At 43.0% G+C, this 14,818-nt stretch overlaps 2 protein-coding genes across 4 annotated transcripts in view; one reads left to right on the forward strand and one right to left on the reverse strand.

Moving 5' to 3' along the window:
• The window catches only part of LOC124134456 (cell surface glycoprotein 1-like), a 118,156-nt gene extending 114,753 nt beyond the window's left edge, over positions 1-3,403 (reverse strand). The window contains exon 1 of the mRNA XM_046499290.2: positions 3,272-3,403. The gene's annotated coding sequence lies outside the window, so the exon portion shown is untranslated. The remainder of the gene's footprint in view (positions 1-3,271) is intronic.
• Positions 3,394-14,185, forward strand: LOC124134457 (UPF0462 protein C4orf33 homolog). 3 transcript variants are annotated; one of them, XM_046499297.2, is made up of 6 exons: positions 3,394-3,495; positions 5,383-5,561; positions 11,460-11,517; positions 11,979-12,030; positions 12,811-13,001; positions 13,668-14,185. In XM_046499297.2, coding segments are annotated over exons 1-6 (591 nt in total). In that variant the 5' UTR covers positions 3,394-3,493; the 3' UTR covers positions 13,777-14,185. The 3 variants fall into 3 exon arrangements, with proteins under 3 accessions (XP_046355253.2, XP_046355252.2, XP_046355254.2); XM_046499296.2 differs by lacking the exon at positions 3,394-3,495 and adding an exon at positions 3,566-3,702; XM_046499298.2 differs by lacking the exon at positions 3,394-3,495 and adding an exon at positions 3,665-3,698.
• Positions 14,186-14,818: the final 633 nt, after the last annotated feature.

Consider the following 14,818-nt stretch of genomic DNA (forward strand, 5'->3'; position numbering starts at 1 on the left):
TTGCAGCTTTTCTCACAGACTAGTTCCTGTCTGGACTTGAGCTGCATCACCTTTATAGAGCTACAAATGTGGCACATGAAGGTTTTCTTACATGCTCCTCAATGTATTTGCTTATGTGTTAAGAGACATGATTTTCAGAATTATGAGTCACAAACATGTTCTTATTGCCACTGTATATTCTTCCTTAATTCCTTGGGAATGTTCTTTTGTTAATGACCTTTCTATCCACACAGGCCAGGTAATAAGTGCACAAGTTTGGAATGTTTTTCCCATATAAACCTCAGAATAGATCAATCTGATTCGACATCATTAAAGCAAAATTTGGAGTGAGGCTTTAAAAATGATTCATAAATTGAACATGATCAAAGTGCAGAGCTTGATGCAGCTTTAGCAGGAAATGTCCAGTACAAAGGGCCAAACTTTGTGTCCAATTGTATCATAGAGCAAATTATCATCTGCCCAACCTAATGACCAGCATCGTGTGTTGACACACCATATTAGCCAGTGTCAGACAAACCAGCGAACGTGTGCCAGGTCACACCAAGCAGATTACTGATGAAGATGCACATTGAACAGGGTTAGTGCACCTCTTGACATGTGATAAATCCCTTAAACACCATATCAGCAGGTGCCTGCCTCTCTGCACCATCCACACAGCCTTTGTCCCATGTAGTCAGGATGTAGTACAATGTTCACAGGAACATGACTACTGTATAACAACTGGGAATCTTCATCTTACATGGACATGGGATAGGATAGTGGACAGTTGTTGTACATTGTGTAACAGGTGGCAAGTAGATATCTTGTCACATCTACCCACACACCAACACATGGTTATGGTGTCACCTGGAAATAGGTCAAGTGCTTTTTTCTATTTGAATATTTTATATACTACTCAAATATGTTAAAGAACACCTGATTCTTCATATTACTATAGTCAATCTATCATGCCATATTAACTATAGCACTGTATAGTAATATGAAAGAATTGGGTGTCCATTAACTGTATACTCCCCCAGAGCAGAGAATTCAAATTGAATGATCTCTAAATCTTGACCAAGGTATTAAACTAACATGTCATGTGCCTTTAGAATGCATGTGTGGGATTGGTACTACATAATAGGACCATGATGGGATTCTAACATTATTTTTAATTTCTTTAAGTCATAAGACTGAGTAGGCTGGAAGCAAAATCAAGAAACAAGACGACGGCTGGCCTCTATGGCTCTTGCTCAGGTCATGTTCGAAGCGCCACACAGCTCCTGACTAATACATATCATTTGCCTTTTGTGACATTTTACCAGCATATTAAAAAGTGATCCTGCTACAGAGTTCATTGCCTGTTTTCTGTCTGGGTCTAGGAAGTTGTAGTTTGTGCTGGATGTGGAACTGAGACATTTTCTAAGGTAACCATAAACTGGCAGATCGATATACATCATAAAACCTGAGTTGCCGGACACATAACATGGTGTTTGAAGAACTTGAATAAAACTGGCTCAGACTCCCAATTGGCCAGAGTCTGGCCCCTCTCTATGAGCAACAAAATGTGTGGTTATTAATACAAAGTAACCTAGCAACCATTCACAAAAACATATATAAAAAACAATCATAGTAAACTCAGGAACCAGTATCTATAAACATGTTTCAAGCGAGACTCTCAGGAGACATGAGACAACTGTACACAAAGTTATGTCACAAACAGGAATATTTAAGATCTATCTCAGTGACTGTGAGGCATATTAACTAGAACGCTGGTGATTGCCGCAGTCATTGATTCACTGGTCCTCGTATTCTATAATCTCAAAATACATCCTGAAGTGATTCAGCACTCCTTGAACTGTTACTTCTTATCACACCCTCCAAGCTCAGTCACCTTGTACAGACAGAGTTGTCGTGTCAAAGTGTCCTCCCGCTGGATAACAGGAGCAGTATTAGCTGATACTGACTTCCAATATACAGGTACTTGTACCTCGCGAAGCCATCAATAGGCAACACATTTGTCAAACCTTACAAAGTTAGGTATAATTATACCTGATATAGTTATCAACATCAATACTTATATCCTATGTAGTTATCAATACTTATATCCTATATAGTTATCAATAGTTATACCTTATGTAGTTATCAATAGTTATATCCTATACAGTTATCAATAGTTATATCCTATATAGTTATCAATAGTTATATCCTATGTAGTTATCAATAGTTATATCCTATGTAGTTATCAAGTTATATCCTATATAGTTATCAATAGTTATATCCTATACAGTTATCAATAGTTATACCTTATGTAGCTATCAATAGTTATACCTTATATAGTTATCAATTGTTATATCTTATGTAGTTATCAAGTTATATCCTATGTAGTTATCAATAGTTATACCCTGTGTAGTTATCAATAGTTATATCCTATACAGTTATCAAGTTATATCCTATGTAGTTATCAACAGTTATACCCAAAAGATTATCATTTGTTATATCCCAATGTCTTAGGTGATACTGCAATAACAATAACATGAAATGGGTTATCAATTCTACCCAATACATTTATCAATGGTACACTACACTATAATAGTGTGAGTTCTTTTCATATGGTTAATTAAATACTACCTCTTTTCCAAAGAGTGGACAAAATGATTGATTGATTGAACTATTCTTAAGAGTAATAAAAAGAATAGTGTGTAATTTGTTTTGTGTGTATAAATTGCAGGGAAATGTGCAAGTCAGCAAAGTTGGAGACAATGAAAGTGGAGACAGGTGTGGTCAGTGGCCCATGAATCTGGTCAGGTGAGCTAACTCTGTGTTAAAGAACCACCCAGGCGTCATTACAATAGCCTCCTTTCCATCGCACCTGTCTCAGGTTACCTGGATTATCACCCAGCAAACACTTTCCCCCTTTTCTTTCTACTCTCCAAACTGTCATTTCTTTACAATGGAAAGATGTATGAAATATTCCACTCCACAAACGAGAAGGCAGTGTGTTGGGGTATGTAACGGCAACGTCCACACCCCTCATACGCATCACTACACACCTAGGTGTAATAAATTAGTGATTAACACTCATCTCTCTTTTACACCTGAGAACTGGCGTTATAGAGGCCTCTACCTGTGTAAGACATACAATGTGACACTGCTTCCTCGAGGTAGGAAATCAGAGCTGTCCATTGAGTGAGAAAACACGCTGTCACCAAGAAATCGGAATACCTGCCAATCCGCAATCCTTTCATGTTTCCGACAAATCTGGACAGGCAAACCGGCTAATAAGACTTACCTGTGTCGTCGTTTTAGTCCAATGTTGGCGTGAATCGTCCTAGGGCTGTCAGACACAGTATTTCGTCCACACCTGGCTTATCCTGAACCACTATCTCAGTCGCTATGTCTTAAAACAACAAATATGGCCACGGAGAGAGGGCAGGTCACCAAGTGATCATGTGACTTGCTTTGTTGCACGCGCACCTGTGAAGCGTATACAAGACACGGCTGACAGGATACGATGTGAGTAGAGGTAGCGTAGCGTTCTTGAAAACGCGATAATTGGGAAAGTTCTCTCACGGAAGCGTTGTTACGCCATGTTAGATAGTCGTCACTGGTTGACAGGGACTGGGAGGTGATCGGACCTGTTGACGTGGGCGTGGCCGTAGCGCACACACAACACGCGGTTTGTCAACTCGGAGGGTCTAACGGATCTAGACCGTGACGTATGTAAGTGCTATGTTTACATAACAATATGTACCGGCGAAGCACTGGGGTATGTCTGACCGATCTAAGTATGCTGTAGTCGCTCTCTATGTGGCTAGATTGAAGCGCCAACATTTGAAAGCTGTGCGTTATTGATTCGCTTCGTGTGGGATGGTGAGAGGGAAGGATCAGTATCGCCAGCCGTCACACGGATTCAGTGTTCGAATCTATAAAATCAATACGTGTGAACGTCATACGTCCCTATAGGTATTGTGTGGTGTGTTCAGACACTTATTGGGTTTGTCAAAACACCTATTCAACAGAAGTGGTTGGCTGATGGCGAACGTCCTTATTCTACTATGGTATTCAAATTTTATTTCGAATGCAAACGAGAAATAAAATCTCTTATGTCTATTTTAAGATTGTAGCAATACAGTATACCTGAATCATATTTTATGATTGGATGTGAATTAGACATCCTGTACATCTAACAACCTCCCCAATGATGCCATATATTTAACAAATGAATATTAGGAGTGAAGTTATTAATATCAGTATACCAACAGTCTGTTTACGATGGAAGGGGGAAATGACACAGACATGATGTTCATTACATGGCGGGGTGCTGATGTAGGGTGGTGGTGGGTCCCATGAGTGAATACTTGCGGAGCAGTCAGGAAACAACAGTTGAGTTGACTTTATTCATGTATTGATCCTACATACATACATTCAGATTGCGTCAGCCATGTCTCTCGTGCAGACGACCCACCTGTGCTCCATGTGACCTGTAAAAAAGTTCCCCGTGGAATATTGTTACCGGTGTAAGGTCAATCTGTTCACGAAAAATTCTTCTTTGGCATCGTGTGTTCATAGCTTTCGGCCATGGGAGCCGTGCCAAATTACACTTGTCAGAGGGGTACACAAAGTACATGATCTAGACTACCAGTTGTCGGACTTTCATTTTTGTGGAAGCCTCGGCTGAGTGGGTTAGATCGCTCACTTTGTGTGCTGGCGATTAGGTGCCTCACTCTGGCAGTGTGGGTTAGAATCCCGGACGAGACTCAACCCAAAAAAGTATGAGAATCTGTACTTTACTAAGAAAGTGTTATCCCAAATATAACATTTGTTAAAATTCCTGTCTCCTCTAAGTTCCTCTGTTAGAGTGCTACAAGGTTTATTATTCACATCCACAGTTTACAATATTTTCATTATCCACCCAGGGCGGTCGGGTAGCTTAGTGGTTAAAGCGTTCGCTCATCAGGCCGAAGACCCGGGTTCGATTCCCGACATGGGTACAATGTGTGAAGCCCATTTCTGGTGTCCCCCGCCATGATATTGCTGGAATATTGCTAAAAGCGGCGTAAAACCATACTCACTCACTCACTCATTATCCAACCAACCATAAGTCCATACCCTTCACTGGTGTAAAGGCTGCACTGTGTCCAGTTGTCGGACATTGCTATTCACTGTTCCGAGATGCGCTCTTAGGTGTCCTAGGAACCTGTGTTCCTGGGTTCAAATCCCTGATTATGTGTCTTGGTTTGTCAGCACCATACCTGGACTCAAGGCTGAGTGCATGTCATCGTCACCTGACAGTGTGAGATGCTGACATCATCGTATGTTGATGTCGCTGACATATTGATGACTGCAGTGTTAAACAATATTCCCAGACTCACTGATGAAGCCTGCTTTTTGTTCTGGCAGGGACTTCAGTGTGACGACCACGTGGGACGGCGAGAGTGTCACACATCCCCCTGTCAGGATCAAGCTCTCCGCACATGAAGATGGGTGTCTCATGACAGTACGCGCCCCACTCTTCAATGACCCCCCTGCCCCGCCCAGGGAGAGAGGGGCACCTGTTCCAGGACTGTGGGACTATGAAGGTAGGTCAGCTAGTGGTGATGGCCACCGACCTGTTAGACACTAAGAAGGAAAAATTGTAGAGTAACATCTAATCTATGAAAAGAACATATCATGAAAAACAGTTGTTAAGTTATCTTAATAAAAATATAATAAAAAGGAGCCCAGAGACTCTCTTCCTGATACTACAGTAATCTAGACTTGCCAAACATTATAGACTTGCATGGGCTGTATTGGATATACTTGTTTCAGGGTCTTCTCAACAATGGGTACATTATGTGAAGCTCAGTTGTGGTGATAACTGCTGGAATATTTCTAAAAGAGGCCCAAAGCAATTACACTCACTCTGTTCCCCCATAGTGTTGTAATGTGATCAGAGAGCTTATTGGATCAATACAGTAATACTCCCATGAGACCAAAGCCATGGATATCAGATATTTAAATATTTCACGACTTATTGTGCGGCTTATTGCACTAGGTAATATATATAAACATCACAAGACAATGCAAAGGGAGTGGAGCTCCAAGTTAGTCTGGTATCTGGTCTGTTGAAATCAATGGACGTATGTTATTAACAGGTAATCATGGCTAGCGCTTCTTCTCTCACCCCAGTCCACTTGTGTTCACATCCTATTTCTCCGCCATGAGTCAGCCATTAGCCAAGTGTCACCAGGTATTGGAGTGTATGACTTACTAGGAAACTGGCCAGTACTGACGGTTACAGTGTAACAGACAGTTGTCATAGTAGGTTACTAACATACAGCTTGTACTACAGACAGTTACATTGTACAACAGACAGTTACATTGTACAACAGACATTCATTACCGTTTATACGAATTGTGTAGATGTCGATCACTGGCTTGTCTGATCATTTACAGACCGCCATCTTAGAGCTGGAATATTGTTGTGTGCTCTGAAATTTGTGAAATCCTCTGAGTCATGATAGCAGCAGAATATGTGAAACCTTCCCAGCGTCACAACAGGAGCACAATATGTGAAACCCTCACAGCGTCACAACAGGAGCACAATATGTGAAACCCTCCCAGAGTCACAACAGGAGCACAATATGTGAAACCCTCCCAGCGTCACAACAGGAGCACAATATGTGAAACCCTCCCAGAGTCACAACAGGAGCACAATATGTGAAACCCTCCCAGAGTCACAACAGGAGCACAATATGTGAAACCCTCACAGCGTCACAACAGGAGCACAATATGTGAAACCCTCCCATGGCAATGACAGGAGCACAATATGTGAAACCCTCACAGCGTCACAACAGGAGCGCAATATGTGAAACCCTCACAGCATCACAACAGGAGCACAATATGTGAAACCCTCCCAGCATCACAACAGGAGCACAATATGTGAAACCCTCCCAGCGTCACAACAGGAGCACAATATGTGAAACCCTCACAGCGTCACAACAGGAGCACAATATGTGAAACCCTCACAGCATCACAACAGGAGCACAATATGTGAAACCCTCCCAGAGTCACAACAGGAGCGCAATATGTGAAACCCTCCCAGCGTCACAACAGGAGCACAATATGTGAAACCCTCACAGCGTCACAACAGGAGCACAATATGTGAAACCCTCCCAGCATCACAACAGGAGCACAATATGTGAAACCCTCACAGCGTCACAACAGGAGCACAATATGTGAAACCCTCCCAGGGCAATGATGGGAGCACAATATGTGAAACCCTCCCAGGGCAATGACAGGAGCACAATATGTGAAACCCTCCCAGGGCAATGATGGGAGCACAATATGTGAAACCCTCCGAGGGCAATGACAGGAGCACAATATGTGAAACCCTCCGAGGGCAATGACAGGAGCACACTATGTGAAACCCTCCCAGGGCAATGACAGGAGCACAACATGTGAAACCGTCCCAGGGCAATGACAGGAGCACAACATGTGAAACCCTCCCAGGGCAATGACAGGAGCACAATATGTGAAACCCTCCCAGGACAATGACGGGAGCACAATATGTGAAACCCTCCCAGGGCAATGACAGGAGCACACTATGTGAAACCCTCCCAGGGCATTGACGGGAGCACAATATGTGAAACCCTCCCAGGGCAATGACAGGAGCACAATATGTGAAACCCTCCCAGGGCAATGAATAGAGCGCAATATGTGAAACCATCCCAGGGCAATGACAGGAGCACAATATGTGAAACCATCCCATGGCAATGACAAGAGCACAATATGTGAAACCCTCCCAGGGCAATGACAGGAGCACAATATGTGAAACCCTCCCATGGCAATGACAGGAGCACAATATGTGAAACCCTCCCAGGGCAATGACAGGAGCACAATATGTGAAACCCTCCCAGGGCAATGACAGGAGCACAATATGAGAAAACCCTCCCAGGACAATGGTGAGAGCACAATACGTGAAACCCTCTCATGGCAATGACAGGAGCACAATATGTGAAACCCTCCCATGGCAATGACAGGAGCACAATATGTGAAACCCTCCCATGGCAATGACAGGAGCACAATATGTGAAACCCTCCCAGGGCAATGACAGGAGCACAATATGTGAAACCCTCCCAGGGCAATGACAGGAGCACAATATGTGAAACCCTCCCAGGGCAATGACAGGAGCACAATATGTGAAACCCTCCCAGGGCAATGACAGGAGCACAATATGTGAAACCCTCCCAGGGCAATGACAGGAGCACAACATGTGAAACCGTCCCAGGGCAATGACAGGAGCACAATATGTGAAACCCTCTCAGGGCAATGACAGGAGCACAACATGTGAAACCCTCCCAGGGCAATGACAGGAGCACAACATGTGAAACCCTCCCAGGGCAATGGTGAGAGCACAATACGTGAAACCCTCTCATGGCAATGACAGGAGCACAACATGTGAAACCCTCCCAGGGCAATGACAGGAGCACAACATGTGAAACCCTCCCAGGGCAATGGTGAGAGCACAATACGTGAAACCCTCTCATGGCAATGACAGGAGCACAATATGTGAAACCCTCTCATGGAAATGACGGGAGCACACTATTTGAAACCCTCCCAGGGCAATGATGGGAGCACCATATGTGAAACCCTCCCAGGGCAATGATGGGTGCACAATATGTGAAACCCTCCCAGGGCAATGACAGGAGCACACTATGTGAAACCCTCCCAGGGCAATGACAGGAGCACAATATGTGAAACCCTCCCAGGGCAATGACAGGAGCACACTATGTGAAACCCTCCCAGGGCAATGACAGGAGCACACTATGTGAAACCCTCCCAGGGCAATGACAGGAGCACAATATGTGAAACCCTCCCAGGGCAATGACAGGAGCACACTATGTGAAACCCTCCCAGGGCAATGACAGGAGCACACTATGTGAAACCCTCCCAGGGCAATGACAGGAGCACAACATGTGAAACCCTCTCATGGCAATGACAGGAGCACAATATGTGAAACCCTCTCAGGGCAATGACAGGAGCACAACATGTGAAACCCTCCCAGGGCAATGACAGGAGCACAACATGTGAAACCCTCCCAGGGCAATGGTGAGAGCACAATACGTGAAACCCTCTCATGGCAATGACAGGAGCACAACATGTGAAACCCTCCCAGGGCAATGACAGGAGCACAACATGTGAAACCCTCCCAGGGCAATGGTGAGAGCACAATACGTGAAACCCTCTCATGGCAATGACAGGAGCACAATATGTGAAACCCTCTCATGGAAATGACGGGAGCACACTATTTGAAACCCTCCCAGGGCAATGATGGGAGCACCATATGTGAAACCCTCCCAGGGCAATGATGGGTGCACAATATGTGAAACCCTCCCAGGGCAATGACAGGAGCACACTATGTGAAACCCTCCCAGGGCAATGACAGGAGCACAATATGTGAAACCCTCCCAGGGCAATGACAGGAGCACACTATGTGAAACCCTCCCAGGGCAATGACAGGAGCACACTATGTGAAACCCTCCCAGGGCAATGACAGGAGCACAATATGTGAAACCCTCCCAGGGCAATGACAGGAGCACACTATGTGAAACCCTCCCAGGGCAATGACAGGAGCACACTATGTGAAACCCTCCCAGGGCAATGACAGGAGCACAACATGTGAAACCCTCTCATGGCAATGACAGGAGCACAATTAGACAGTGGATCAGATCCTTGCCATTATGTTATCAGATGTGTTTGTCTACAATAACCATGTACGGGCAGTGCCAAGAGTTACAGCAGCTGGTGAGAATAAAATCCCAAACCAGCGTGGCTCAGTCTCACAGTTACTAAGTTACCAAAGTTGAATGACATCTGAAGCTCAATACAGGTGAGATGCACAGACATGGAGAAGGTCAGCTTGATAAGCTGGTTGCAACAGTTGGCCGGGCGGACAGTCTTTACGTATTGACCTTGTACAGTGACCTTGACTCCTACTCCAATTAATGCGGGCTGGTATTAAGGTATTAGCACTTCGGCTCTGTAGGACAACACCTCTAGCAGCTGGTTGTTGGCTGTTGACACTGCGCCAACTTTGGACAGAACTTGACATTTTCGTATTTCTTTCCTGCTGATAGAAACTTTGTTATTAGTTTTAAAAGAGGATTATTTACAGTTTGCTTCACAATAGTGTAGAATTCAAAATATGTATAATCTTAGATAACGTACCTTAACACTCTTATTAGGAAAATGAAGAAAGTGTTTTTTATTGCTCTGAGTGTGTCCTTTGACGCAATGTTGAGATGGATTTGAGTATTATGGGGGTGTTGTTATAAATAGACAGACAGAAAGACGACACAAACAACAACTCATCAGAGTCAGGAAGACTTTGTTGTCCTGATGTTATCCTGATGTTATCCTGGTGTTATCCTGGTGTTGTTTGTTATCCTGGTGTTGTTTGTTATCCTGGTGTTGTTTGTTGTGCTGATGTTATCCTTGTGTTGTTTGTTGTCATGGTGTTATCCTGGTGTTGTTTTTTATCATGGTGTTGTTTGTTATCCTGGTGTTATCCTGGTTTTGTTTGTTATCTTGGTGTTGTTTGTTGTCCTGGTGTTATCCTGGTGTTGTTTGTTATCCTGGTGTTATCCTGGTTTTGTTTGTTATCTTGGTGTTGTTTGTTATCTTGGTGTTGTTTGTTGTCCTGGTGTTATCCTGGTGTTGTTTGTTATCCTGGTGTTATCCTGGTTTTGTTTGTTATCCTGGTGTTATCCTGGTGTTGTTTGTTATCCTGGTGTTGTTGGTTATCCTGGTGTTGTTGGTTATCCTGGTGTTGTTTGTTATCTTGGTGTTGTTGGTTATCCTGGTGTTATCCTGGTGTTGTTGGTTATCCTGGATCTTCAGGTGAGGATTAGACATCTCTGACCTGTGTCCTTGTTATCCTCCCACCTGATATGCAGCAATATCTGACGAGACAGTTTTCATTTACTTAATGTATTCCGTTAATCCTAAAGAACTGAAGAGTGGGTACAAAATACAATCTGGAAGTACTAATATTTGGTTTAAAGTTTTGCAGGCGTGCATGTTCACAAACAATAGTTCTGCATACAAGTGTCTAGACTGAAACACAATGTGTTTAAATAATGAGCCACAGTTAACTAATACTGCACCCATGAAGCATGTGACCATATTCAGATAACATTTTGAAGCTTAAAGACCTGAAGTGTCTTTTATTTTATTTTTATTTCTTCCCACTGTCCAACTAGGTTTTTCCTACAAAACATTTGTGAACCTACAATGAAAGTCTGCCCTATTTGCTGTAGTGTTTAAAGCCAGACCCAGCACACTCTCAATGTACGTCATCTTGTCAATTGTTTAAAAAATATATCTTTCAGGAACTTTCCCTGATATAGACCAAATGAATGAATTAATTTTGTTTGGCGTTAGTGTCAGGATGTGGGTTAGATGTCATTTTCATCTGACATGTTGTTTCATTTCAGTTGTGGAGGCGTTCTTCTTAAATGACCATGATGAATATCTAGAGGTGGAGTTGTGTCCGTGAGTTGTCTCCTCTTAGGTTCAACAGGATCAGAAAAAAAACTTTCACATGTAGTTTTGTGTTATTCAGTAAAGAAAATAATAAATAAATTTATGTTGTTTAAGAAGATAAATACAGACAATCAGAGGAAGAAAGAGGAAGAAAGCACATTCATAGAATAGTTGTTGATATGTTGTACGGTGCATGATCCGATTGCTGAATAATTGTATTCAACATATTCAATGAATGAAATACAACATAAAGTTATGCCATTATGCCATTATGCCATGTGAGAAGATTTATTTATTAAAATAAGTTACCACCCTATATTGCTGTAAGCTAAACAGATTCATCAGAATAGATCACAAGAGGAATCTTTCTGTACATGAAGGAGATGCCATGCAAAACTTACCAGGAACCAGTCTGTGTAGGAAATACTTGGTAATACCCAGCTTGTGATGCCATTCATTGTGTGTTGCAGACATGGACAACATTTGCTGCTTCTTCTGAAGGGTCGTCGCAACATTGTCCAGGTAACTAACTAGCAGTGTCATCATCAAGGTAACTCACTCACTCACCCTGGGTCACATGCTGCCTTGTGGTTGTAGTAGTCACATTTTTGTGAAGAGTTGCCCCCCTTAGCTATGACAGGATTAGCTGATCATGGGTCAAATTAAATACGAATAAAATGCGAGTGGTCTTAGTTCGCATTAATGAAACTTCGCATTTATGTCTCCAAAATGACTATCAACAATAAAACGGCCTCACTGCACACTTTGGATAGCGGAAATAGAGTCTTGAATCTATACAGAGACACTGTGTGCACTTTATTCAGCAGCAGTTGTAACAAGTCCATGTCATTTACAGAATAGGAGTTACTGGGGTCAAGAGTTCCACCCTCTCCTGCCAAACTAGGCATCACTGACCACTCCAGTCAGTGAACTGTTGTTAGTTCAATTATTTTATTGCCTTTGAACTTCCTTAGTGTCAGTCAACAGAATAAACATATAAACTGTGTGTTGGTTTTAGGAAAACACTGTTTATTGTTATTACGGAAGTGCTTCACTCTGTGCTAATAAGCGGTGCTTGTGCTGTTTGATTGGATTAAGATAAGGATGTGTATCATTCCACTGGGGATGGGGTGGGGGAGTCGCATTGATATTCACTCACATTTTTGGCTAGGGGTCAGCAGTTGTAATAATTTGGAGACGCATTAATTTGAAGATTTACAGTAAGACTCTTACTGGCAGTGAATTGATGGAATTAATTATGGAGTTAATTTTGACCCTTTTTTTCATTCGTTTGTCCTCAAGGAGCAGCTCCCCCTACAGTTCACCGCCAACATTGACGGCGACACATGGACAGGGGAGACAACTCTCCCTCGCAGTTACTTCCCCTCTTGTGTGACACGGTTCAATGCGTACGCCATTCATGGCTCGGGGGACAAGCGGGTGTATGAAGCTCTGTATCCTGCCACCAAAGGGCAGTTTACAGATCCAGACTTGTAAGTAGTGCACCAAGTAGTGCATGTATTAGATCAGTACTAGACCTGTTAGGATCCGGGCTGGAATAGGTCAATCCATTCTTGCCGTAAAAGGCGACTATACTTGTCGTAAGAGGCGACTATACTTGTCGTAAGAGGCGACTATCAGGATTGGGTGGACAGGCTTGCTGAATTTGTTGATGCATGTCATCGTATTCCAACTCCAATTGTATCTATGTTCATGATGTCAAACACTGGATTGTCTGGTCCAGACTTGATTATTTACAGATTGCCGTCATATAGCTGGAATATTGCTGAGGGCGGCATTAAAGATCAAACAAACAAACAGATCAGTACACAGTGTGCTTCACTGACATTACATGAAGTGGGCTTTAGTAAGTGATTAGTGAATTGAAAATACTGTGCCCCCATCTTAGTATAATGGCTGCAACAACTGCAAGTAGGCCTTATATCTCAACAGGCAGGTTGTTTTTCTGTTTGTATTGGGGTTTTGACACATGAAACAAGTCACAACCCATACATTTCGCTCCTCGGTTATCTTTGGCACACCCAGATTAAGTGCACTCTCAGCAAGGGTATCAGCTAAAAATAGATAATTAACAACTCCACCTCTGAATTACTTAAAGCTTCCACATCTAGACAGGTTGTCATCTTGTTCTGTTGCAGTCATCGCCTCGAGTTCTTCCAGAACATCGACATGTCCTCCGTCCTTAAGTCTAACACCAAGGGATACACGTCGGATATATGGAGCAAGCACACAGAGACGGGGTCATGACCTCCACACTCACTACCTCACTCACTCACTCAACGGGGATAAGATGCATTTAGTGACCTAGGATTGAGCCAGTGGTGACACAGTTAGCTCACAAGGATCAGCGTAACATTGTCAGAGTGTTTGGTCAACACTGCCTTGAACACTGTTTAAATAATATCACAGCATGTCAGGTTTATCGGGGAGATGGATGCGGGTCTCAGATGTTGTCCACTTTGATGCATCCCATGAGCTGGGGCTGCCTTATCACAAGCAGGAGGAACATTAGGACAAGGATGTTATCTGCCTATAAAAGTCCAGTTGGCGGTACACATGCTTTGCAAATCCTGCAGTCAACCGAAATCTGCACATTGAAATTCATGTTGTTTATGAACTGGATGTCTAGTTTGTTACCTAATTTTGATTGGACTGTGCATAGACTCGTTAGTCCAGCCGAAATGAAACTCCGGAATTCCAGCCTAGTTCGGCAAGGGTGGAAACTGGACTTTTGTAGTCAGTTTACGCCCTTGCCTCAGGAAGATGTATATGTACATGATGCTGGCAGTGTGACGGCCTGATACAACTCGGAACAGAATATATGCACATGATGCTGGCAGTGTGACGGCATGATACAACTCGGAACAGAATATATGTACATGATGCTGGCAGTGTGACGGCCTGATACAATTCTGAACAGAATATATGTACATGATGCTGGCAGTGTGACGGCCTGATACAATTCTGAACAGAATATATGTACATGATGCTGGCAGTGTGACGGCCTGATACAATTCTGAACAGAATATATGTACATGATATTGGCAGGGTATATTTGAGGTTATTGTTTTAGAGATACAAACTGTCCCAGATCATGTCTTTTCTTATCTGTACATGTGTTTCATGTGTAAATTGAAATGTGTAGTCATTGGGACATCTCTTCACAAAGTTTTTTTTGCCTTATCTAGTCATATTATTTTGATTATCAATCTTGCCAATGAGTTGAATGACAAGCCTTTCCAATCGGTGCACTAAGGGGGACAACTCTTTTTGACTAATGTGACACTTG

This window comes from Haliotis rufescens, unplaced genomic scaffold (genome assembly GCF_023055435.1).
Source record: "Haliotis rufescens isolate VD_foot unplaced genomic scaffold, xgHalRufe1.0.p SCAF_35, whole genome shotgun sequence".
In the NCBI taxonomy this organism is placed as follows: Eukaryota; Metazoa; Mollusca; class Gastropoda; order Lepetellida; family Haliotidae; genus Haliotis; species Haliotis rufescens.